The 26,952-nt window shown below is 35.4% G+C and overlaps 1 protein-coding gene and 1 pseudogene across 2 annotated transcripts; both read right to left on the bottom strand.

Annotated features, from left to right (window-relative positions):
• Nucleotides 1–207: 207 nt before the first annotated feature.
• Nucleotides 208–23,856, bottom strand: LOC142634466 (protein MOR1). Of its 2 annotated transcripts, none has more exons than XM_075808754.1 (54): nt 23,472–23,856; nt 23,275–23,380; nt 23,055–23,178; nt 22,034–22,113; nt 21,645–21,822; nt 21,465–21,529; nt 20,640–20,722; nt 20,447–20,532; nt 20,187–20,300; nt 18,369–18,488; nt 17,161–17,263; nt 16,768–16,904; nt 16,382–16,447; nt 16,175–16,292; nt 16,038–16,078; nt 14,892–14,963; nt 14,698–14,805; nt 14,508–14,613; nt 12,457–12,569; nt 12,271–12,358; nt 12,018–12,118; nt 11,706–11,813; nt 11,475–11,580; nt 11,318–11,397; nt 11,087–11,236; nt 10,898–10,973; nt 10,554–10,678; nt 10,350–10,460; nt 10,124–10,273; nt 9,903–9,977; nt 9,729–9,810; nt 9,519–9,634; nt 9,340–9,438; nt 9,176–9,250; nt 8,985–9,080; nt 8,793–8,894; nt 8,574–8,675; nt 8,161–8,343; nt 7,957–8,068; nt 6,802–6,878; nt 6,638–6,717; nt 5,549–5,611; nt 5,334–5,466; nt 4,260–4,382; nt 4,031–4,108; nt 3,668–3,826; nt 3,423–3,581; nt 2,599–2,696; nt 2,292–2,448; nt 2,095–2,211; nt 1,691–1,786; nt 1,484–1,555; nt 1,034–1,319; nt 208–922 (listed from the first exon to the last, which is right to left on the bottom strand). In XM_075808754.1, the coding sequence occupies exons 1-54, from the start codon at nt 23,629–23,631 to the stop codon at nt 651–653; spliced, it is 6,087 nt and encodes a 2,028-aa protein (XP_075664869.1). In that variant the 5' UTR covers nt 23,632–23,856; the 3' UTR covers nt 208–650. The 2 variants fall into 2 exon arrangements, with proteins under 2 accessions (XP_075664869.1, XP_075664870.1); XM_075808755.1 differs by having other exon boundaries at nt 5,334–5,460.
• LOC142637708 (U2 spliceosomal RNA) lies at nt 1,937–2,052 on the bottom strand (annotated as a pseudogene).
• Nucleotides 23,857–26,952: the final 3,096 nt, after the last annotated feature.

The raw sequence follows: 26,952 nt of genomic DNA, 5'->3' as shown, positions 1-26,952 counted from the left end.
TCATTTGTTTATGATGAGAGAAATGCTCGGGTTGAGCTCAAGAATATATAACTAGGCGACAAAACAAGAGAAATGCTACATGCACAAGCTGAGCTCATAATCACTAGATCATGTCACGTGCAATATTTGCTCGTGCACAAACTAATAAAAAGGCAAGACATAATCCATCACAGCTTGCAATAACTTCATTCGCCTGCTGACTCATGATTTCCAATGCAATATAATGCTGGCCATTACTTGGAAGAATAATTTGTATACATCACTGTTCATTTCAATCAAAATTTCCTTGTGCCAGAAATAACTCATCAAATACAGAAATTTATACTCAAACTGCACTAAGGAGTTAGTACACTCGTATTAAATAAAAGAAAATCAGGCACATCTGCAAAAAGAATATTTAACTACAATATACAATTATATGCAGAAACGTTAAAAGTCATTAGCACTGGCCAAAAAGTGCTACTTTCCGCAGAGCTCTGCAACTAAACCGAAGGTTGCCAATGACATCAACTGGAGAATGGAAACTCAATACCCAACTATATATGTACTGGAGGCAACTACCTTTCAAATGCATTCTGGCTCTCAATCCATTTACAAGGCAGGGTGATCAATAAGATGACAAAATACTTGTTCTTTACTCCAACTGTATTCTACACATGTTCCATTGACCCACTTTTAAGCCTCTCCATCCTGGCTTGAAGCCCAGACAACGCTTTCTCATCCATAGGAAGAACCCCACCCTGCACCGTATTCTCTACACCAGAGCGGTCTGATGCATGGGGAATTTGACTAGAAAGTCCCTGGCTTGAGTTGTCATTCATGGACATTAGAGGCCTGCTTCCTGTGTTTGGGTTACCAGCTGCTGCTGCTAATTGCATGCTCTTCATCCTTTCTCTGATTGCATCTAATGTCCCACTGTTTACTGCAGTTTCCATGACGTTTTCCACTTAGTTTTTTGTTAATCTAGAAGTGTAAAAAACACACAAACACACACACCAAAAAAAAAAAAAAACCTACAAATAGTATAGATTACCTCCAGTTATAAATCTGTCATTTCTTTGGTCCCCCAATGAGTTCTCCGAGGTGATTCCCCTAGAAGTAAGGGCATTCATGGCCCTGTTGTCCTCAGTATACGAAGGTGGTAGATTAAAGTTTGTTGGATCAGATTTAATATTCAAGGATTTTGCATCATTTAAAGCATTTGTGTGTACAGGGGAGAGAGGAGCAAATTCAGGCGAAGAAATTGTTAAGGCTGATGGAGGAGGGGTTGACATTGGCAAACTTGAGGGAGTCCTTCCAGCTGCTGCATTCTTCTCCATCTGTAGAAAGGCAAAACCAACTGATTACATACATGTTTTCAATTGTTTCTCCCACCCTCTGTCTGCATGTGCATGCACTGTTTATGCACCTACATATTTTACATTACAATTTTTTCTTAGGGAATACCTAAACAATTCATAAGTGTAAGATGATAATACAAAACCTGAGCTAATCCATCTCTAATGTATGTGCGAAATGCCTCACTAGCATTTTGGAGCTGAGCAAATATATCAACCTGAAATCAGAAATAAAAATAAACTTTAGCCAGGTAATAAAACACAATTGTAACTGACTTTTGATTCCATCCAAAAAATAAAAGGATTATCAAGTGTACATCTTCCAAATGGAAAGCCCAGACTCAAATGCTTACCTTTGGGTATAGTTGAGTTATGCGATATAGCTCATATAGACCAATGGTGCATGTTTGCTTGTCACCAATTTTCTTGAATATAGCAGCAAGTTCTTGCTGTAAATTGGAGAGAGCAAAAGAAAAAAAGAAAAGGGGGGAGGGGGTGGAAGGAATTATCATTGAGTCACAAAAAGAGAAACAGAAAAACAAGTAACACAGGAGGGGAATTTATAGAACATAATATTACAAACATCAAGGACAACCACAAATTTGTGATTGAAATTTTTTTTAATATCGTGTGGGCTGATGACCCATATATCAGATATTAAACTGATAAGAACAGATACTACACTTGATCTTAGCCAAAAGGCCAAGAAAGGTATTGTGATTGAATATTAAGTATTAGAAAATGAGCAAAATGATACCTTCAACTGTGCATCAGCAGAATGAGTGCCAGAGGATGGATTGTTGGCTGCTGAATCACCCCAATGAGTTTGGCCCCCAGGCCCTGATGAGGTCAACATTCTTGCCGCAGCTAAAGTCTGCAACATTAAGGTGTAAGAAAGCCAAGTAAAAATAATAAATATTTCTAGAAAAGCTTATTGTCCTACTGGATAACAACCTCAAGGTTAAGGTCAATGTAGGCAAGAATAATTGGCTGAGGTTTCATATCAATAGGAACCATAGAAAGGTGACCCTTTATTGCAGCTCCACGAAGCTTCACTAGTTCATGAAGAACAGTTTTCACCATTCGTAACGGTTTGTCATCAGCACCAGCTCTTTTGATGTGTAAGGTTTTAAGATAGCAGAAAAAAGGAGAAAAGAAATCAGTTCATATTGGGTAAAGGGGAAAAGAATAAAATTTAACTGCAGTATATAAATATATATTAAAGAGAGCAAGAAACACGACATATATACAAGGAGGATACCTCCTCCTAATTTCTTCCATCCCCAAGTCTTGCAAGTACAAATGGATGCTTTGAAGGATGCGATCAAGATCAACATCATATATAGTGCTTTGAAGAACCTGAACAACATGGAAGCAGAACTATGACAAATCCAAAAATATCTGAGCATAAATCAGAAAAAGAAACATTTAAAAACAAGTAATACCGATGCTTCATCAATTAGTAACAAATTTTCCTCCATAAATTTCACTCCATCCATAGAATTTCAATAATTAAACTACTTAAACAATTTTTTAGTCACGGTCTCTTGACAATTACAAATGAACATCTCTGGGAGAAACCAAAAATACAGTATAACAAGTGCTCAAATTCATCAGATATAGTTGTCACACTTACTGTTCAGCCAAAAACAAGTACAAGGCATTACCAAGGACAAACATTTAACAATTTCAAGGAGTGAAGGATTCAGCAACTGTTGCATAAATGAATTCCTAGTGAGGACTCTGCGAAATCTGTGAAGGCCTGTCGGTATTGCATTACCAGACCGACAGACCCCTTAAAGCACTTTAAGTGCCCTAAAGCTCTTTCAAAATAATTACAGGCATCTGGTAAGTTTTGAAAAGTTTTTTATGTGCTCCCCTAAAGCTGAATTTCTGTGTAAAATGATAAATCTGAGCTTTTAGAAAAACCATTGGATTGATGAAATTGCCCATGCCCATTAGGACACCTGAACCTATTCCTTTCCTTCCCCTTCCCCACAAATCTAATAAAACTATAAATTTTCTTCTTCTTGTTGTAAAATAGACTGAAAGACCAAGAAACCAACGTAATAAATGAGCAGTTACCTTTGTAAGTTTGATTAAGCACTTGACAACCAAATCAGAGAACTTCTGATTTCTTGAAGCAAGGGACTCATTTGATGCAGGTGAAGGCCATCTTGAGGGATCCAAAGGGCTTAAGAGATTAATCAGTACAACAAATGATGAAGTTCGATCCGCATTATCCTGTACATACAATCTCTTAGTAAAGCTAATATAACAGATGCAAAAAAGCAACTGAAATACAGATGTATTATCAAGCAAGTATTAACCAGAATCTTAAGCATCAACACATTCAAAGCTTTGAGAAGTTGGCTTCCATCATCCATATGGGGAACCCTTTCATCCAAAAGCCAAAGCAGAAGCTCAGTGATGAGACTGTCAAGTGTACTCTCATTGACAGCATGAGCAAGTCTTTTATTTTGAAATGTCTGCAGAAAAGTCCAGATATCATAAGTACTTTGAAAAAAGAATAACTACTAAATGCACTCTGGCTGAAGAGAAGACAAAAGGGGAGGAGAAAATTAAGAGTCTTACAAAACCCATCTTCTATTAGGGGGGAAAAAACGTGACCAAACCTAAACTTGCATTAAAATGGAGCATAAAGTAAAATATCAGGCTGGATGGAAAATTACCTGCATGAGCGTGTTCAGGACATATTTACAAGACCTTGAAGAGGCACCAGTCAGACTGAAGTCAAAAGTCTTTGCTACCTGTTAGGATAGAAAATACATTTTCCAGAGAATATAAGATTTTATTAAGAATACTTACTCAGGAGAGAACAGGAGTGTAAGAAAAGAGAGAGGAGGCGAGGGGAGCGGGGGTGGGGGGATAACATCATGACATAATGATAGATGTAATTGCCTTAGTAGCCAAGCAAGAAACCAGCCTATCTGCATCCTTCACAAGTTCATCCATTGCACTGCCATCTGGATCACTAGTGGCCTGTGCCAACTCATGACACACAACTTTCATTCCTTCAACAGACTGCAACACATGCATATTTCAAATCTCAGAACCTACTTTTTATAGTTGAAATTTTCATGTACATACATAAAAAATTGGATATGCCTGTATGTTTGCAAGAGACATGCACCTCCAAGAGAATTGCAGCTTAAAAAGAACAAACATCAGGCCTAAACAACTTAAGGGATCACACTGGACCAGTTATGGAAATTCAAGTCACATATCTAACATGTTAGCTGCTAGAAGAGATAAAATTGAAATGGGAAAAATCCAAGAGAAGGACATATCTAACATGTTAGCTGCTAGAAGAGATAATATTGAAATGGAAAAAATCCAAGAGAAGGCCTGCAACTCAAATCACAACAAATACGGCTGACAAGGCCGAAGTAAATCCAGTATGTAATCAACTAAAAATGTTCAACTAGAGAAGTTGAGGTTCAGAGAAAGCCACAATCTTTGTAAATCTTCGTCTGGACATTTTGTTGGGGAATATTTTATATTTATAGATCATTTGAGAATTAAATAAAAAGGAAACACAGGATTATTTCACTATAGAAATTCAACAAGTGACATTAATATACAAAAATATAGAATGCTGTGAATGACAAGGTGGCTTTTTTACAATATTTTCACCAAACAAAAGAATGCGTGGCAACTTCACAACCCCCTTGTGAAACTCCAGACCTTGCAATGAAAGAGAAATGCCACTAGCACAAAAGGCCTAGCAGCTACATTATACACTATAAATAATCAATTATATTAGTATACAATACAAGTACTCCTGCAATACTTTTCCAACAACATATTTCATCTATATAGAGGAAATTTTTAAAATTTCCCAGCCAAATTTCAGATAATTGAGGAAATTTTTCAAAATTACCGACATGTCTCAATGCGCACAGTAATCTTCGTTTATTGGAAGAGTTTAATTTAATCAACAGAGAAAATCTCAACACAATATAAGATGGATACCTGCTCGGGAGAACCAAAAGAAATGATTTCCAGAGCTTCATTCCAGTCTGTGGGGCCATTGGCACTAGCAAGGGTATGAGGCAACAACTGTTGGTCCATGTGAAGTTCAGTATGGCCAAAGTTTTTCCTGGAACTGAATCGTATTAGCACCATGACAAAAATGCTCTGTGCATAACCATAAAAACAGCTAAAAACTTATGAAGTACATATTGCACCTTGTAATTATTGGGCCTGAAACAGATCGTGAAACTTCCCCACTTTGCTCTGCTACATCAGACCTGTTAATCAACAGAGAAAACAGGGCTGAAAGTTTAATACAATCTCAAGGCAGCCACAAAGCTACTACAGCTAATTACTGCATTCATGGTTATAATATTTACACAAAAGTTTCCCTTAGTTAAACAAAAAAATTTCCTATTATGCTTCTGATCCTTCTAACTGAATATATAGCAGAGACCAGTTGAACTTTATAAAATTACAAGAACTATGAGCAGAACTTTGCTAAATAGTAGCCAATTGTTTCTTTTCCTAATCCTTTTTCTTGAAAAAAAAGAAAAGTATTTAAGCCTAATTAGAACACCCTTCTGCCTCATAAAGGAATGAGCATTGGAAATTAAGGGTTCCAATTGAAGAAATAGTAAACACCATATATAAGCATCCAAATAAAACTTAGTTTAAATTTGTAAGAATTATGACAAGACTTGTATGAAACATCATCAAAATTCTTTCCTTCAATCCTTTTCTTGGTATAACAAGTAATATGAATTTATTAGAAACGAAAAGGGAGAGGCCCTAGGCCCCTAGAACATGGAGAGTATACATGAGTATCATCAAAGAACTAACATCTAAAGTTACAAAATCTAAACATTACATAAAAGAGCTACAAGCTAAATCCCAAATCTCCTTAAAATTCAAGCAAGGATCTTAGACATAAAAGTATCAAAAGAAGCAACAGGTCTCAACTCTTGCAAATGTCCTAGATACACGACATCCAAAACTATAGAATAACATTCCCTCATTCATTTATAACTCACTAATATATATATATATATATATAGCAATAGTTTTAGTAAAATAATGAAGCTTTAAGTTAAGCCAGCAGAAACGCAAACCTGAAGGGTACACAAACAACATACAGTAACTAACAAGTATAAACGTTGAAAACCAAATACATCTCAGTTCACACTCACTAATTAATTAACATGACAAAATTTGCAGGATTGGAAGCAAGAAACAGGAATGACAATTTATTCTGTAAATGGTACAGAGACATGTATATCCAAGCATTAAAAGTAGGTACAGACCCATTCTCCCTGACAGAGCGCCTTAAAGCAGCTCTAGCTTCACCAGGCCTACCTTCCTTCTTCTTTTCCATCTCTCGAACCTGATAAAATGCATCCAGGTTAACAGAAACAGGACAGAATAAATACATACCTTTCAGCACAGAAAAAAATAAATACATACTCACCTTCCACTTAAATCTATCATCTAGCATGCTTCTCTGCGCATCTGTTAGCTTCCCGACATATCTCCATATGTCCTCACCTACAAAATTTGGAAAATAAATAGTGCTCAGCAACAGCCAAGGAGCAGGAAGAGGGTGGGGGTGATGGGGGGAATATAACTGGAAGCCCCCTTGAAGACTTATATGAGGCAAGGGAAAGCCGATTATAGAGCTCAAGCATTAATTTGGAATGTTTTTGATGATGGAGAGCTTTATTGGGACCCTGCTTAGTTAGTTTAAATTGAATTGGGCCTTATTGTTCACTTCTTTAATTTTTTCTATTTAATCAGGCTTTATTGTAGTCAATAACATTCATAGTGAGATTAAATTTGGTAAAAGTCCAACAGCCTATTTTAAGCTTCAAGAATGTGATTGCCTTATCCTAACAAAGTGTGATTTCTTAGGAAACCTAGGTGTGATTGCCTAGTGTTTATCTTTCCATATTTCTCGTTCTAATCACTTTTTAATACCAAACAGCCATCAAATATATTCAAGATCCAATCATTTTATTACATAAACACATCAAACCCTATTCAAGAAACTTCAAGATCTCATCAAAAAATCTAATTTGGTGCTGAATTCTTAGAGATCCTAAATCAGGGGCTGTAAAAGAGAGTTTTTGAGACAGAAAGAGCCTGGGGACAAGGGATGCTGAAATTTAACACCAGTTGCCTCAACTACAAAGTATGACAGGTAAACACATAAAAGATCAAACACTCCACATGCCCTATGAATCTGCCTTTCCTTTTTCATTAATAAAATAATTTATTACAGAGCCAAGAGTCTTATAGTTCAACTGATTGGCAGTTCCTGGTGTCTCCAACTTAAACATCCAGGGTTCAAATTCCCCCTCCCCTAAGAAAGAGGAAGCAGTTTGAATCTATTTCAAATTGGAGCAATTCCCACCCCCCCCCCCTACCTTCCCCCCTATTCCTCTCCCTCCAAACTGATACATTAATCAAACATTAACAAAACCAAAAAAAAAAAAAGTTTTAAAAAAATCACAATCAGAAATGAATACTACTTAAAAAGATTACATTCCTTGAGGCATGAGTTTTATAAATCCAAAATCCCATTAAAAATCATGAAGCATTACAATGAGTACATATCATGACATACCAAGAATCTTATAGCCAGTAGCCAGCGTATTTAATGCTGCTTTCCTAATTTCACCATCTCGTTCTGCAGTCAAGCTCGCAACAATTTGCAATGATTTTAATTGCCCACTAATCTGTTCAAGCATGAAATGTAAGCACATTAGAACTAGGGGAAAAAAAAAAAAAAAGAAGAGAGAAGCAGCAGCACAAATTTCTCTACTTTTACCTCAACTCCATGATGATCAATGATGAATCCAACAAGATCAGCACACTCTATTCGAGTACGGTTGTTCTTCGATCGCAAACCCTCCAAAATATAAGGGAAACTTTTTGATGCAGAATATATGTTTACAATCTGTTTGGTCAGCTCCCTCATTTTTTCTCGTACTTTCTCAATATTATGCCCTGACTGCAGCACAACATAAAGTTCAGCATTCTCTGCCATAACTATTTTAAACTTCACGGAGCAGATGATGGCATATAACACACCACATTGAAAAAGCTCTAAACCCAGCAATACAGAAACAACCCAATGACAGAAAAATAATATCCCATAAATTGTTTAGAAGGATATGAACCAAATTACAGAAGATGTTTATACATGCAACCAAATTCTTCTAATAAAAGAATATAAAGAACCTTCTCAACTAAGCATGGAAGAAATATGGCCGCTTCAGATTCAGTCAAAGAGTAGGCCTCCTCCCTCAAGGTATCAAAAAGTTCGGGAAGAAATTCTAACACCTGTTCATTTCAACAGAATGAAGTTATAATTTTACATAATAGACGCAACAAATTTATATACAAGTAACAAATAATCAGGGGAAACAACATTAATACAGTAAAGGAAAAGTACACCACCTTCAAAAGGCACGTTGTGTTTGATTTACAGAACTGCAACACAAACCACCTCAGAAGTATATCCAAAACTTCAATAATTTCCTTTGTTATGGATGGAAGTGCCTGAAATGTTTATAGAAGATCCATATAAAAACAGAAATTCATATTCTCAAATAAGATTCAAATACTCAAGGATGTAAGAAAGCAAAACACCTTCTGCAGCATCTCAAGCCCATCCACTTGCTTCTTAAAATCTGTACTTAGAAGCCGCCTGTGTAAATCTTCTCTGAAATACCTCATCATATCATTCTGCATCCAAAGCATGCTTTCAAAAATCATACACAACATGGTGGCAAAAAGGGGTAAACAAGATATCATTCTATGAACACTATACAATTATAAACCTCAAGATCTTGAATCTGTTCTATACGTGGCTCTTCAAACTTGAACCTACGAACTACCATTCTCTCCCGATCCTCCTGCATATAAGCCATTGCAAATGACAGCTAAATTATCAATGCCTTAGATTTTATACCAGTTTCAACCTTTCATATTCTAGCCAACATACCTTAGATGAGTCCTTGACATTTAACAATGCCTGTGACTGGACAGCTATATCTTGAACAGACAACAGCTCTGTCCTTGACCCCTTCGTTGCAATGACTCTCTTTCCAGAACATAAAACACATAATCAATATTGCCATTACATTTCAAAAAGAATACCCAAGATAAGACAATATTACATACCGAGGACATAGCTCTGTTTCCAGGCTTCATTACACCATTTGAAGTAGATTTTCCAACCCTTGAGCTGGATTTGGATGTTGGCCCCATTGAAATTGCTTTCGCTGAATCAAAGGATTCTAAGAGAAAGGATGTTCCATTAGAATAAAGCATGACCAACCCAAAAAAAATATTTAAAAAAATAAGAGTCAGCCAAGCTACCAGAAAGCCCACCTTGGAACGCCCCACTAAGTTTCAATCGTTCAAGAACAAGAGCCAAAGCTGGTCCATGTAGGTCTTTAAGATTCTTTTCAACCTGAACAAAAAATTATATCAAGAAAATGTTCAGGCACCAATCATACCTCAGATGAATTAGAAAAAGCACCAGAATTTACCAAGCAGACTTACTATTTCTTGTCCACTAACTCTCAAAATTTCATTAATGCATGTCTCTGCTGCCTTTCGAACATCTGATGATTTATCCTGAGAAAGATCCAACCATGCATATAATTTTGAAGGGAAAAGTTAAAACAAAAAAGAAATGAAAAATTTGCACTAGTTATAATCAGGAAACATTTGAGCCAAGAAATGACTGAATATACTTTCCTAAATTTAAATAAATAAAATACCGTCATAGCAGAACATGCTGGTTTCAACAGTTGTATTGCATCAGAAAAATCACTTAATCCAGAGAGTTGCCTCGTCAACCAATCAAAAAGATCCTTACGCCCCTCTGTCCCATGCTTTGTGTCTGTCAATGCTGCTGTGATGTAAGGAACCTACAATGAAATTACAATTACCACACCTGACAGTAAAACATATTTACTTTTGAAACATCAGGAAATAAACAGTTACCATTTTGTCAAGATGAACAGCACCAAGCCAGGAATCTAAGGTAGTCAAAGTGCATTCTCTCATATGCTTCTTATTGTCACCAAGACATTTCAAAACATCTGACAGAATGCCCTGTAATTAAACAATTTCATAATAACTTTCAAATTTCTAAAGAGCGAGAAGCACATTAAGATTTACTAACAGCTAAAAAAGTGGTCAACAAACCTTGCTGGACTTCTCAACAGCTGGTCCCATTGCAGAGGCAACACTACCAATAGTCGTTAAGGTCGCCATTACTAAATTTTTGTTGCTGTCCAATAGACGCCCTTTAAGGGCCCCAAATAACTCAACTGGCAGTCAAATAGAAAAAAAGATTTAAGCAGATTAACCATCTTCGCAAACAAAAAAGTAAATACGCAAGCTTATTGTAAAAGGACAGAGCAACATCAACAGCCTCTAACCCATGAGACACTCTAACTGAGAGACGGAATAATAGAGAGAGAGACAGAGACAGAGCAGTGGTTTTGATTATTTTGAAAGCACTTGAGCAAATGACAGTAGTATCAAACCTGTTCCAGTTGGTTGAATTCGCTTATTTGCCTCTTCCAAAATCTTATTCACAGCTTCAATTGACTCCAAACGAACCTGGAATATGGAAAAATTCCATAAATGAAATGTTTCTAACTATTTACTAAACATTGACTGCAACCAGAAGAATGACAAATCAAACTGGTGTCAATATATACAAATAATCAAACCTTCCAATCAGTACTTTCCAAGCTCTTAAGTAGCACAGGGGTGATCTTTCCACTGATATCTTCACGTGGCAGGCCATCGAGCCCACTAACTGATACAGACGAATTGGACTCAGATGCCTTAACAGTCCTCTTTGGAGCTGCAGAAGCACCCTGAAGGATCATATATGAGGACAATTAGTAATCCACAAACAATAAACAAATTTCTGGCATTAAAACACAAACTTGATGTACCTCAAAGGGATTCTTTTCATACTCAGTATCAAGCGCACTAAGCAGTGCAGGTTTGACATCCGTAAGAAACCCTTTAATATCTGCAGTGGAATACATTTCAGAATTTGTAAAATGAAACACAGGCAGATGGAAAGTTCCAAATAAAATGATTAGTCACCTGGACCAACAAATTTATGCACAATGCCCAATAGCTTAATTGTAGAATTTCTAGTGGCAGCCGCACTAGACTGCAGTCCAGTTTCTTTACAGAAATCAATTAAATCCTGTAAAAAATTACAGTTAGAGTCACCTTAAATAATGATAATATTACAGTTTATTATTAAAAAACCATGAGAGACAAAACAAAACAAAGACAACATGATAATTATGTTAAAATATCAGGCAAAACCTTTAGTTTCAAATGTGATACACCGAAGTCCTCAACAGCTGACACCATCCACAATATTCCTTCACTGAGAACCTTAGGATTCTTGTGCTCCTTCATGATTTTGTAAAGCTACAAAAACCACAATTTGCAACAATCATTTTAGACCAACATCAAAATAAATCTAATGCCAATGAACATAGGGCATTGTTTATCTTTTCTACAGTATAAATTCTTCATATGCATATATATATATATATATATATATATATATATATATATATATATATATCTGCAGATGCTACCAGAAATTATATAAGTAGAAAGCATACTTACTCTTTCAAAAACAAAGCCTGGACCTACTGCTTCACAGAAAGTAGTAAGGCATTTCATGGCATAAGCACGTGTCTTGATATCTGCTACCCGTTCGCTTATACCTGTCAATTAGACGTAATAACTCCAGCTAATGTTAAAGTTGACTTGACAAATCAATTCAGCCACAAGGAAAAACAGCATATTGACCATAGAAATTGAAAAGCAACACAACCATGAAGCTAGCTACTACTACTAATATGAAAAAAATACCCACCCAACAAGCAAAGTACTACACATTTCTTTGGGAACTTTGTCGCTGTAGAAGCTATGTAAGTAATAACTTCAATAACCTGTTGCTGAACCTGTATTACGAACAATTGAAAGCTATAGTAATTTTTTAACCAAAAAAAAACACCACCAGATGAATCTGTCAACCTGAAACAGCAGAACACTTAAGTACCTGAACATTTTTTTCACTCCAACCCGGCACAGTGCAAAGTAAACGAATCAAAATCTCTACAAATTGGTCAAGGCCCTGTAAACCTTCCACTTGTTGTTTCAATGAGGAAATTGCTGCAATAAAACTTAAATTTAGTAACCATACACTCAATCAAGAACCTCAGGTGACAAACCAGGTTTCCCACAAGGTAAATGCACAGTGCATGGCCTCTAAATTTTACTATTGTACAAAACAATCACTATGCAGTTTTTAGCCAACATAAATCCTACCAGGGTCCATGGCATGCACCATAAACAGTAAATGATAGGTACAGAAGTCATTTGATAGTTCCAAGCTCACAAAATCAAAACCAGCTAATTAAAAAACTGTTCTGTAACAAGTTAGGTTCTTGTCAATTATATACAAAGAAAGGCATAAGCATAAAAACTAGTTACTTCTAAGATTTCAGCCTTTTTTATAGGTAAATAAAATTCATTAATTAAAACTTCTAAGGTTTAAGCTTACAATTATACAAATAAATCTTTAAACCTTGATTAAAATCCAGAATCACAACATCAAATAATACAGCAGGAGTTCAGCTTCAGCAAACCATAAAACCATGTCATGATGAAGAATTTAATTGAATAAAAAAAAATGATATGTTTGTTTTTGTCCCAAGGGGAATGGAATTTACGTTTTTTTTTTGTTTAGTGGACTTTCGCAAAAATAAGGAACTAGTTCTTACCTGACTTCTTTATAAACAATTAGAACCAACTTGGATCATATTTCTGGTTAACATAAAAATCAGTTCATTATATAGCCTAGGCAAGCTATGTGTACACCCAAACCAATGCAAAATTTAGGTAATTTTTTTTCAAGCATGTTTTAGAACCCAAGCCTTCATTTGCAAAATTACAATAAACATCCATGCACTCATCTGTCCTAGCAACTTGACTGAATACATTTACCCACTAAATATAGAAAGCTTCATAAAAATAGACCCATTAAGAATTTATAGGATAATAAAAACTACTCAGTAGAAACAAAAATAATAATTTAATAGAGAGGAGGGTCCCATTACAAGAATTTACAGGATAAAGAAATTACATATACAGGAAACACTAATAGCCTAAAGCAATGTCTGGTTTAAGGGAAGATAAATGGAAAGGAAAGAAGAGATAAAAGGGAGGGAGGATCACAGAAATCCATCATTTGATTGGAGAGAAATGGGGCAACCAATTTTCCTTACACACCCACCTTTTTCTTTCCTCCCGGATTTGAAGGAAAGAGAGGGAAGGTGTACAAGAGGGACCCACGTGATGATTCTTTTTCCTTTTCTTCCTCCCTTGCAAACCAAACACTTGGAAGGAAAAATACTCTCCTTTTGACTCCCTTTATTTTCCTCTTACCTCCTCCCTTTCTGTTATCTTCCCTCCCCCTCCATTTTATCAAACAAGGTGTAAAGTGAAATTGAGCGCCCGTTTGGAAACAACTTATTTAGTTTTTTGTTGAAAGTGTGCTAAAGTATACATGTACTTTAAAAAAGTAATAAAAAGTGAGATTTTAAAAAACTGTACATTAAAGCTAAAAAGCTAGCTTATAATAATACCAAATGGACACTGAATGAAAAATGAAACTCAGAAAACAAGACTTGAAATGGGATGTTGTATTGTTTACCATGATCAAACAGCATGAACCAGAATGGTAGCAAAGGATAATATAATTGATTACAAGAAACTAAATTGCTTAATCTACAATCCCCAGAAAACCAATCTCATTATTATCTCTAGCACCACATGCTAAAAAAGTTGAATGGCCATGCCTTCCCCCTCCCCCCTAGCTCCCAACAAAAAAAGAAAAAGAAAAATCAAAGCAATGCTAAATGAGAAAAAATAAAAGGCAACTAAAGCTCAACGCAAATCTAGAAGGAATCTAAGCAATGCAGCCAGGGAAGAATAATACATGACTAGCCCAAAAAGATACATCACAAGGGACATCCATGCAAGATACATCCACAAATGGCCCGCCAAATAATATCACAATAAAAAGAGTTGAAAGAGAAGATAACCAACCTTCAAGTCGTTCTTTCCATACAGTGCTCTTCAATTGAGAAACAGTGTCTGCCTGAAGAATAGAACCTAATCTGCTTTCAATCTCTTCAAGGCTCATTTCTGCTGGCTGTAAATTTGAAGGAAAAAAAGGCAGTTAACAAAGACCTTGCAAAAATCAGATAGAATATTCACAACCAAATCATTGATTTACCTCAATGTCTTCAGGAGGCTCAATTGGTTTGGAAGATTTTAGCTGTCCAGTTCCATCACTTTTCTTGTTAGCACCCGGTTTTACAGAGCCACCCTTCTTTATAGCAGGCTATCAAAGTACCAGCACAAGTCAACTAGGAAATACTTCATGATATAAAGTAAATTAAGCACCAAGAGACACAAACAAGCACTCACAGCTGCCTGGACAGGCCTCTTCCCACTAAGCATGCTAGCTGCTGACCTTCTCACAAATGCACCTTCAGAAGCCTGCAATTTATCCAAGAATGACATCTTAATCTAGTAATCTAAATATAGGAATAATCAACATCAACAGCACACAAAAATTGGATCAGCGTAACATCTAAAACCTTGTAAGCAGCTGCTTATATAACAAGATGCATTTTTTTTAGTAACTATAACAAGATGCAACTTTTGTATATCAAACTTGGTAAACACTAGAAGTGTTGAACAACAGATGGGATCTCAGTCAATATTTATTAAAAGAACTTATGGAAACAAAAGGGCTTGCCATAAAATTTGTCAAAAGAATCTGTAGAGCAGGAGGGCTAAATAAATATGCCCCGGTATAGTTTTCAAAATTGTTTGAAACAGGATACTTCTCAAAAAAAAAATTGTTTGAAACAGGAAAAGAAAACCCTATGTAACTCACAGTGCAGTACAATTAATAAATTTGAGATGTTGCACAAATAGAATTAGAAATTGTTCATGTGGGAACAGTATGCTCTCCATTTCAATTAAAATGGAGATTCCATTTCACTGTTAAAATTTTATTCTTTAGATCTAAGAATGGCAAAGTACCCCATCATTTAATATAGTAAATAGTGTGGCACTAAATACACCTTCAGATTTGTAATAGTTAATATGAAGCACAAAATGGATCCATTTCAAATGAAGAGGACCCTTTTCTTCATTGATGTATACATTACAGCAGGAAGGAACTTCCATCTTGTTTTATATTTGGCATTTTTTTTTTTTGATAAGGTTTTATATTTGGCATTTATAGACTATATATATATATATATACACACACTCTCCACTCATGCTAATGGTTGATTGGATGACTATGTACGCCTATGTAGATTGTAAGAAGTTCCAAATCTCCTAATGCAAGTCCATCCCACGATAGTTCCTCTGTTTTGTCCTCTCACTTAGCTTTTGATGCAAATGCAGTTAATGCGAGTCCCAAATGTGATAAAAATCTGGAACCATAATACATTAAATAACCTAGTGTAACAATCAAATTTCATGAATGTACCATATGTAAAAGGTATTAAATATGCAAAGCATGAAACTTTAATCAAAAATCAAGTATCAACTCACCACTGAAGAGGGTATGCTTCCGCCTGAAGTTTGGACTGTGACTGACACACAATGATAAGGTATAAGTAAGAAAGAGAAACCTCAAGATAAACACTTTTTAAATTGATATCCACTTGAAGTACAAAAAATTTACAAACCTGAGCTCGTATTAGTGGACACACCAGCTTCAGAACCCACAATCATTTCAGAAAGCTTCTTTCTCCGAACATCATCAAGTTTCTCCAATGACCTTTCCAAAGGCCTCATGCCAACCAACTAAAAATGAACGAACAAGTGAAGTTGAAAATAACGACAGTAGTTTTCATATTTTATTTATTCACACTATGAAAGGTTGACAGTACTACCTTAGCCATTGCTGCCAAGGCTGAAAAGGCTGCATCCCTCACATCAGGGGTCCCATCATTGAGGCTCTACATAAACCAAAATATTTTCTTCAGACACATAACTGAGAAACCATAAAAATTGCAGCGGAGGAAAGTCCCAAATGAATCTTATCAATGACTACAAAAGGCATTAGCAAAGGGAGGAAGAAATGTAAATAACAATCCATATCATGTCCAAGCAAAGGAGCAATACTTGTATCAGACCATAATGAAAGCACCAAAGGACTGGCATTCCCAGACATTAAGAATGTAGAATTAAATCCTCTTATTCATAGATCTCAAGTTAAAACAGCACATGTTACTAAAAGCCAGAAAAATAAAACACAGGTAAAACCACAGGCACTAACCTCCATACAGATGGGTACATAATCCTTGTGCGCCTTTAGAACAACAGCCTTGTTGCTTGTTTCAATACAAAATGTAACCCAGTTCAAGGTTAAGGAGCGCACCAAAGGCACTTTGTTTTTTACTGCAGTCCTAATATCTGCAATAAATACCGTTCATTACAATCAACATTAATTCACAATTACCACCAACCACATGTAATATATGAAACATGAAGACACATTATTTTTTTATGCAACCACCTCCAAAAACTGTAACTTCTGCTCTTTAATCAATATTCAGAACTAAACCAATTTCAAAGGCAACCAAAGAAAAAATTTTAAGTTAAGAAAGATGAATTTATTGGGAACAGAGATAATGGAAGTGATTTTTGAATGAAACATAATAAAACCTACCTTCAACAATGTCAACAAGATTTAAGCACCCAGCCTTGTGCATTGCTTGGAGAGTTTGAGAAAGTGCTTCCGTCAATGTAGGCTTCTTCTCTTTCAGTTTTTCCTATTAAAGAAAAATATTTGTTATATCAGCAGCCACTTGTTCAGGCATAGCAATAAAAGGAAATGATTCTGTTCTTGAATAGGGTTCACAAAAACCTTAAAAAAAAATAAACATAAGATAACTTATTAGAGAGATATTGACAACCACAAATGGACAAATTTTCCTCAAGAAAAAAGTTTTCCTCAATGCAAAACATGTAACATATAAATAGATTTTGAATTGCATAATTTTCACTCTTTTACCTCGACGTCTTTTGCAAGATATAATCAGTAAAAAATGTACAAACAGCGAAGGCAATTATAAAGGTAGCATAAAAAAATCATTTACAGTTCCAGGGAGCATCCAAGTCACCCATTGCTATGAATAGAAAATAAAATTTCTGACCAAGACCTGCCTATCAAAAAAAAAACAACTGACCAAGACCTACCATTAAGGTTAACAAGAGAACCAATTCTATATCCTTATAGCACTTCCAATTACACATCAAATATATCAGGGTATATTTGGTTTCAAGTCATATTGGCAATGTTGATCATATTTAATCAGGGCTTCCCTTTCATTATTACTTTCACAAGGGAACTATGTCCTGCTCAGTCAAAGTATTGGAACACCCTCCTCACTCAAAGAGAGAGCTTTTGCACCTATAACATTTTTGCATTTCCTATTTGTTATTCCTAGGGAAATGTGAATTTCTTATCATTGTTTACACGTTAGGGCCCTTGTTTCGTCTCTTTTTCTTCTCACAAAACTGTTTTCATTTTCAAATTACCAAACAAAGAGGAAAACAAGAAATTTTCAATAACCTAAGACACCCTTAGTTTATGATCAGCACCCTGCCAGAAGATGACACAAAATAATTTGCAATATAGCAATTCAGTTTTCAAGTAGATTCATTTTAAGAGAAAAAAAAAGTGCAAAAGATAAAAAAGATGGGGGGGGGGGGGGGGGGCCGGGGATGCAATCATACTATAATAATACATTCCCTTCTTTCATAATAGAATAATGCATCATTTGGAACAACTTGAGATGCAACAAGGGATACACACAAATTATAGACAGTTCAACTTTGGTTTTCCTTTTTTTAGAATTACGTAATTGTACTTACAAGAAGAATTGGCAATAAAAAGCGTGAACTCCCAGAAAAATGCAACCTAAGACCACGGGCAAGATTGCCAAGAGCTTGAATAGCTTCAACTGCAACAGCAATGTTCACATCCGTAATAAGCTGCATGAAAAAACAATCAGTGAAACTTTTACTTGGCAAGGCAATTATTAGTTGCATGAACAGCTGTTCAGAAACAAAGCAACATGTCAAAAATTATAAAACAGCATACGCATAGCATATCAACATGCCAACTTTTGAGCACTCAAATAATAATTCTAGCTAACCAAACACACATTGAAATTTTAAAACCATTCAAAACATATGCAACCAAATACAAATCAAATGGCATCAACTATGATGTTGACACTGCAGTTTTTATGGGCATCGTCATTTTAAACCAATAGGGTTCCACAATACGATATCTTCCCTCAAATATACTGTATATAGAATAATATCATTCATGATTCAAAGAATTTCAGTTCTAACCTCTAAACCGCAATGTGAGAAAAAGAAAGATATAATTTTTACCCAGTAAAATGCAATAAGTAAACAAGAAGATTAATTCAAAATATGGTGAGCATGGTTTCACTGCTGCCAACAAAGCTCATGTACAACCACTGTGAAACGGTAACTACTTAATCCAGATCAATACCTGTCTATGGTTTTCCTATATTTATTTAACCTTCTACTTCACTCTCCAAATTGCCAAAAGTGCACCCAAAACCAAAAACCACACGATAAGTTTAATAAGAGCCACCGCCAAGAGCCTTGTAGCTCAATTGCATTGCAAAACTGAAAACCCCTCCTTCACTTGTTGTATCAATTGAATTGTCAAGCAAAAAAAGATAACAAGTTTGAGCAAGCCACCAACCAATTTGCTGATCACAAAGGGAATTCATAACCCTGTCCCAAGTGAGGCATATAGAGTGATATTCATCATCTAAAATTCATTTTAGAACCTTAATTATAATCCCCATGGTGGTAGGTTGCAGATCTCCCAACCAAGCATCTAGAATGGTGCCCTTTTAACCTTGCAGGAGGATCATTGACTCAAAGTTACTCATAGCAATTTGATGGACCCCTAAATTGTGTGCAAAAAAGAATACACACACACATCCATAATACTTTCCATAAATATATGTGCACAAGTCCCAAGGCATACGCATTTACTTTGTCTTCTTTTTTTGATAAGTAATAAAGGGCATATACCTTTATGCTCAATGTTTTTTTACATCAAAAAATTTAAAGTTATCAGCAGTGTTTTTTGGCTAAGTGGTCCGTAAATTTTCTTTTATGCACTCATGTAAAATCATTTTTTAGGTGTAATCCTTTTTTAGTATCTTTATAACTTAAATTGGACTTCATAACTGAACCACAATTGGCTATTCATGACTCTACTAACAAGATCAATACAAATTGAGAGATTCAACTACTTGAAATCTTTTCTTTGTAAATTAAGCCAATATGCTTTGAAAGTTTTGACCTTATAGTCTAGCTTAAACAACCATTGGAACCTCAAATCAAAGATGTGAAAGTACAAGCACATCAAAGATGGGCTCAATCTACTGTCAAAACCCAGGTATTATTGAATTCATTTGCCCATTAAGTGACATTGTTGTGATATTCGAGGGTGTAAATTGCAAGTTTTCATAGATTAGGGGCCAATTTAGAAGCAACCCCAAACTTGAAGGGTGTAAACTGCATTTTAGCCTGAATAAAATGTACCCATAATCAAGCCCAAATGACAAGACAAAGGAACAATCTCAAACTGAATAAAAATGAAGACTCAATTACTTCAACTAAATAATTTTAACCCACCTTCTTCAATGTCCGACAAACTTCTGTAAAATCACCAGGTGCTATTCTTTTCGTTGAGGCAAGCTTGGTTAGCTCCGCTACAGCCTCCTTTCGTTCTGACCATTTGGTAGCTTTCTGAAAAATAGATACAACATTTAAACAATCATTAAGCTTCAAAACATCAAAATTTGCATTATTTGATGAGAAGATTAACCCCCCATATAGCCCAACAAAATATGTTTAACTGTGACCAAAAAGAGAGATTGATATGGAACACTGACCACTCCATCCCAAAATCCAGACTTCTCAAGAGGAGTCAATATATCAACAGGGTCAACAAGCTCATACTCATCTATTTCCAGCGGAGCTGTCAATCAAAAATATCAAGAACAAAGATATGTTAGTAACATTGCTATGGTGCTGACATGTTTCAATGGAAAGCATGTTCAAGGATGCTGCAGGGACAACACATACCGTCATCTGAAGATTCTACAGTCGGACCAGGGCCCGCAACTTCAGATATAGCTTCCTGCTCTGGCTCTTTATCTTGTTCAGATCTAACAAGCATATAACAATTAATCCCATCCATAAAAAGGAACCAACAATATTCTCACTTCAATTTTGATTCAATTCCTAAAAAAGAACAGTTATTGAGATAAATAATGCATAAACAATTATATGTTAAACAAAAGTGCAATTGGCATGCAGTAACAAGGAGCGTTTGTTAAACAGGTAATGAAAACGCATTGAAAAAAAATAATAAATAAACCTTTTTTAGTTTACTTAACCTCTAACCTCCAAAAAAACATTAATATAAAAATAAATAAATAAATAAAAATACCTAAGTACACATATTACACAAAATAATGTACAACCAAATAGACACCAATTCTCACTTAGGACATCAAATAAGGAAAATAGGAAAGCTACAATCCAAAAGTCCCTTTGTTCAAATATTTAGAGATTTAAACTTTTTATTAGGATCTATAAACACATAAATCAATGCAGGACTGCCACTGCTCATGAGCAATGCATTAATCAGTAAGGAACACCACACACACACCCCTCAACCAAAAAAATAATTTTGATTGGCAACTTGAACACACATACCCAGTGGATTTTAGACCCTCAACCTATTCTTATGGGAGAAAACAAGAAAAAGGCATAGAAGGAACAACATGAAGACACATTTAGAGACATACTATGATCATAACAATTGCCAAAGGAGTTACCAGATCATAACACAAGTAGATAAATTTTAGAAATTAGAAACATGGTTATTCACAACAGGACATTCACCTTATCTTGCGAGATGGCTTAGCTGTGACAGTAACATTTACAAGTTCAGCCTCCAGCTCTTTTTTCTTCAACACCCAAAAATAAAAACAAGAATTTTTTTATAATCAAGACAACAGGAGAAACATAGACACAATATAGATACAAAACAAAAGAAAAACAAATGCAAGATATACACCATACCATTGTATCCCGCATTTTTTCAAAGAGTATTGATTTTACAGGATCTTTCCCAATCCAACGACAAAGCTCAAGAGTCAATCCTTTAGAGGATGCACGAACATTTTGATCTTGATGGTCAAAGAGTTCAGGAAGCATCTTCAGAATTCTCTTTGGGGGAACAACTTTTGCTCCAAATTCACTAACGACAATCAGAACAATGCCATCAAATTATTTATTAAAAATGAACAACATAATACGTTTTGTTTATCAACAAGGTAAATACATAACATAAAATGCACATACACACTTGGCATAAAACCCATGACCTCTACCTCCATCTCTTGCTAAGGAGGCGGGGAGATGCAAAAGAACTAATGTATAATTTGTAAAATCAAACTTAATATGCAAACCTCAAGGCTTGAAACATAACATCGATTGCAGGCACAACAGCTTTGGCAACTTTGTTCTTTATTGCTTTCTCCATTGCATCCTACAATTACCAGGACCCATGAGTTAATAAAACCTATATTTAAAAGAAAGGTTGTGTTTTGTACATCTAAGCACATATTCTCAAAATATATTCTCAAAATATATTCACATTTCCCCCTTGCAAGTACCAAAATTGATTATACAATTCAAATAGCACAACCAAAGAACTACAAGTATATTTTTTGATAATTCCATAGTTACAATAATGGAGAATGGAGAATTAGAACCCTAGACGTCTTTGTTGGAAACGCCATGAGGTGCCAATTGAGCTACAAAGCACTTAGCATTTATAAGTAAATTTCTCTATCCAAAGAATATTTTGGCTCCATTGACCATACCAAAAATGTGCATACAAGAACAACAATTATACATAACCAATCTCAAATGAGTCCAGTGGGAACGTAGGATTGTTTTACTTAAAAGAAAGGAACAAAAGCACACTAATAATTCCAAAAACGAAGGAGAGAATAAAGAGGAATAACCAAGACTCTATGCTTGCCTTAAGCGAATTGCTACAATAGCGGCAACTAAATGGAATTAAAATATGTAAATGTACTATCACTAAAGCATTGTACGATAATTCACATAGTGAGCAAATGTTGGACAGGTTATTCCAAATTTTAATAAAAATAAAAGTAAAGGCGTCACATTTAATTGCCACTAGAAGAACATTACAATAGCCAAGAGCCTTGTAGCTCAATGCCCCAACCGACACCTCCTGAATTTCCAATGGAGACGTCCTGGGTTCAAATCCCTCCACTCCCAATTATCAAAAAATTAACAGTTTAATTAATAAAAGCATACAAAGAATCATTTTTGCTTGTTCATGTATTAAAGTCTAAACTAAACATGGTCAGATATGAAAAAAGAAACATGCATTGCACTCAAAGCAATCAAAAGCAGCAAATTCTTATAGCGAGAGAGAGAGAGAGAGAAAAGCACCAAAAACTGGTCGACTGCCTCCAATTCTATCCAAAGCATAAATGCCGCCTGAGCTTTCTCCACTGTCTTCGTCCTTCCGGTGAGGCATTTCGCCACAATTGCATCGCATACTTCCTTGGCATATCTGCAGCATTACCAAATACCAATCCAAATTACGAAGTTTCAACCACAAACAAGCCAAAACGAAAAAAAAAAAAAAAGAGAGAAAAAGCAAACAGACCTAGCGCCATCGGCATCGGCAGCTCGTAAAAAGGCAATCAAAGCGTCGAGCGCCTTCTCTTGCACCGGCGCATTGGAATCCGCAACTGTCTTCTTGAAAAGCGGACCTAAATTACAGATCGAACATTAAGAAACGAAGAAACGCAGATCTGAGTCCAAAACCCTAAAAAAAAAAAACCAAAAGAGCCGAAACAATACCGAAATCGCGAAGGCTAGAGTCCTTGGGATCTGCGATGGAATCGCATAGCGCAGCCAAGTCGATATTGGCTTCGTTCCTGACCTTCCAGTTCTTGTGTAGCAATCGATCTTCCCAAGGCAATTTCTTCGCCTCCTTCAACAATTTCTCTTCCTCAGACATTTTTGTTTTCTCGCTTTTTGGCTTATTTTACTGTGTTGGTTGTACTGACCAATATTAATCGATCTATGGAAAATGCAGAGAGTGAGAAAGAGAGGAAGGTATGAGGAATGAAAAACTCGCTTTCCTATAATTTCTCTCTCCCTTTTTTTTTTGTGCGTTTTTTAGTGTCTCTGCCGAGTGCCGGCGAGATCAGATAACTAGAGTAGAGAGAGAGAAAGAGAGAGATGAAGGGTAGCCCGGTGTTTTTTAACTTTTTTAACAGAGAAGAAAGAACCACCAGCCATTTTGTCTTTTTTTTTTTTTTTTTTCGAAGAGAGGAGGGACAGATATGGTATTTTTGAAAGTACGTTTCAAGGGAATGTTTTTCTCACGCGCATTTATAGCGCGTGATTAAGGACAGGGCTTGAATTTGCAAAATAATTTGTATTCAATAAAACATTGTTTTGAAGATAAGTTCTTTCTAAAGTCACAATAATAATTAACAACAATTCCGCAACATATTCATACTAACCTAATCTAAATTTTTAAAGGGCAAAGAATAGTAATATTACTGCATTTATTGGCACATCAATTTATAAACTTTACTAACCTCGTCACACGCACTTTGCATGTATGATAAGACTCTTTTTATTTGTCTAATGTACGTGAAATTAGGAATTAAGGAAACTAAAAATTCTAAATAAATAAATAAGAGAAACTAGTGAGTCTTGATAAAGTAAAAAAAAAAAAGTTGGAATGTGGTCTTGAGGGAAATATCAAAGTGGATTTAGAAGTTTTTTTTATTTTAATTTTTGGATAAGTTTGTTACAAAGGCATGGATTAGTAATACAGTGTCCTATTTTATAGGCATTTTACGTGAAATTTGAGATATATTTTTACTAAGTTGTTCTTAAATTTTGTCCATATTAGACATAGTGCCTAAGGATATTTATGAATCACATAAAAATCTAGTATAAAAGAGGAATCTTTTTATAGATAGTATAGATAGATATAATAAAACTTGTAGTATCTTTAGAATTTTTCATTCGAAAATTTGTAAGGAGCTTATGTGTGACGCGTTCTACTAATTTAAGCTATTTTTTTCTTCTAAATTTTTTTTTAGATTGTTGTTTGTTGGTGGTGCAACCCATAATGGTGAAACAATTGTTAGGCCTGGACCCCCAATTAATTTGTATGTTACTCTAGGTAGAGCTCACAATGGGAAATTTCAGGAAGAGTTTGGTTGATAAATAGTGGCTAGGAACGGTTTTAAGATGGTTGTGTATTGTCAATTTGACTACCCGAGGTAGCCCTTAAGTGTCCCAAATTGGATCACATCTTCCCTAATATCAGATGAAAACCTCTCATTCACTCGTGTTTCTCTCCCTTGAAAAATGTTTCAACCATATTTCCTTCAAATTCCTCTCCTTTACACTCTCTCATTAATGGGTAGATAATGATGAGAATATTTCACTTGTGCATGAGTTCCACCATTTGCCAGGTTTGAATAGCCCTTTGAGTTTAGGTGATTGTTCCAACATTGCTAACCTCGTGTTAGGGAGTGGGTCCATTTGGTTCCATCATCATGATGATTCTCTTGTAACTTGAACCTAGTTTCGAGGTTCGTGCTCGGATGACGGACGTCCCCAAGATATTATTTCTCTTTAGCATTAATTCCCCTCCTTTGAGAGTAGGTGCAGTCTACTCAAACTTAACTTGGTCTTTTGGCCAAGGGGGAAAAAAATACACAGCTGGCCAACCACCCATCGCAATCCACAATCCCAATCACCACCATGTCCTAGCCACCCAACAAAAATCCACAAACGTAGCCTTAAAATACAGATTGGTAAGCCATAAGCCCACGCAGCACTAAAAAACTCAAATCAGTAACTTGACACAGCATAAAAGTAAAACCAAATTTGAGCCAGTGGGTGAGCTATTAAAGGTGGAGGTAGAGATGATGGAGGCAAAGCCAATGGAGGTGGAAAATAATGGTAAAAAAAAATATAAAAAAAACTCAAGAAGCTCAAACTTGACAATTGATGTGTAGAGTTGACCACGGTGGGTGGTGCTAAAAATGGAATCGGTGGCCAGTGATGAGTGTCTTAATGGCTTATTTGTGGGAGAGATGGGATGGATGGTGGTTTGGGTTATGGAGAGGAAACTGGGAAAGCATGACTGCGTGAGAGTGAGAGAGAGGTAGGGGTATCGGGAATGAGAAAGTGCAGCAATTGTAAAATATTTTAACAATATTTCAAGTGTAAAATATTTACACAAATTTGATTGACTGAAAATATTTTACTTTTGACTAAATATTATACTACAAAACAAACATTGTAAAATATGAAAATATTTTCTTAAAAATATTTTATATTGAAAAATAATAGAGCCTTAGAGGGTGTTTGGTACGTGCATTTAAAAACTAAAAACATGTGTGAAAATACATGTGGGTGAAAAAGTGTATGAAAATACGTGTAATATTGTTTAAAAACAGAAAACGTGTGTTTGAGTGGGTGTACCAAATGGGGCCTTAGTCTTTTTTTTTCTTTTCAAAATTGTGTTTTTAAAACATAATTTAAACTATACTACATTGTATTTTAAATAAAAGGCGTAAATGCACTTTTAGTTCCTACATTTTGGTGTTTTTCTATTTTAGTCCCTACATTTTAATTTTATCACTTTTAGTCCCTAATTCATTTAACGCGTTTTATTTTGGTCATTTCCGTCAGTCAACCGACGGAAATAGCTGAGATGGCAGCTGGAGAAATTATAATATTATAAAAAATGCCACATCACCATAACACGTCAGCATATAAATTTAAAAAATTAATTTATTAATTTTAACTAAATAATAAAAACTAAAACAAAATAAAAACTAAAATTCATTTAAAACAGAATTTAAAAAATTATCTTAAACTCAAACTCTATTCTCTCATCTCAAACTCAAACTCAAATACGAGTAAAGAAAAATAAGTTAAAAACGGAGAAAAAGAAGCTGAAAACGGAAGAAATCAAACCCAAAAAATACCCAAACCCAGAAAATCAAATTCGAAAATCAAATACCCAAACCCAAAAAATGAAACCAAAAAAAAAAAAATCAAATCCGGATTAGGGGAACAAGCCCAGATAGCCAAATATCAAAATTAATCAAAAACCAATGAAAAACCCCACATACCCAGATGAGAAAACCACTGAAAACAAACAATCAAACACAAAACACAACAAAATAGATGAGCAAAGTGGATGGAGATTGAACCCACGATTGCAGAGCGCAGACATGGACATTGTACAAGCCTTCACGAACAAGCACTTCAACGAGGAACACAAGGCCAGGGGAGTCAA

Source organism: Castanea sativa, chromosome 5 (genome assembly GCF_040712315.1).
Source record: "Castanea sativa cultivar Marrone di Chiusa Pesio chromosome 5, ASM4071231v1".
In the NCBI taxonomy this organism is placed as follows: domain Eukaryota; kingdom Viridiplantae; phylum Streptophyta; class Magnoliopsida; order Fagales; family Fagaceae; genus Castanea; species Castanea sativa.
This window is presented reverse-complemented; position numbering and strand designations above follow the sequence as displayed.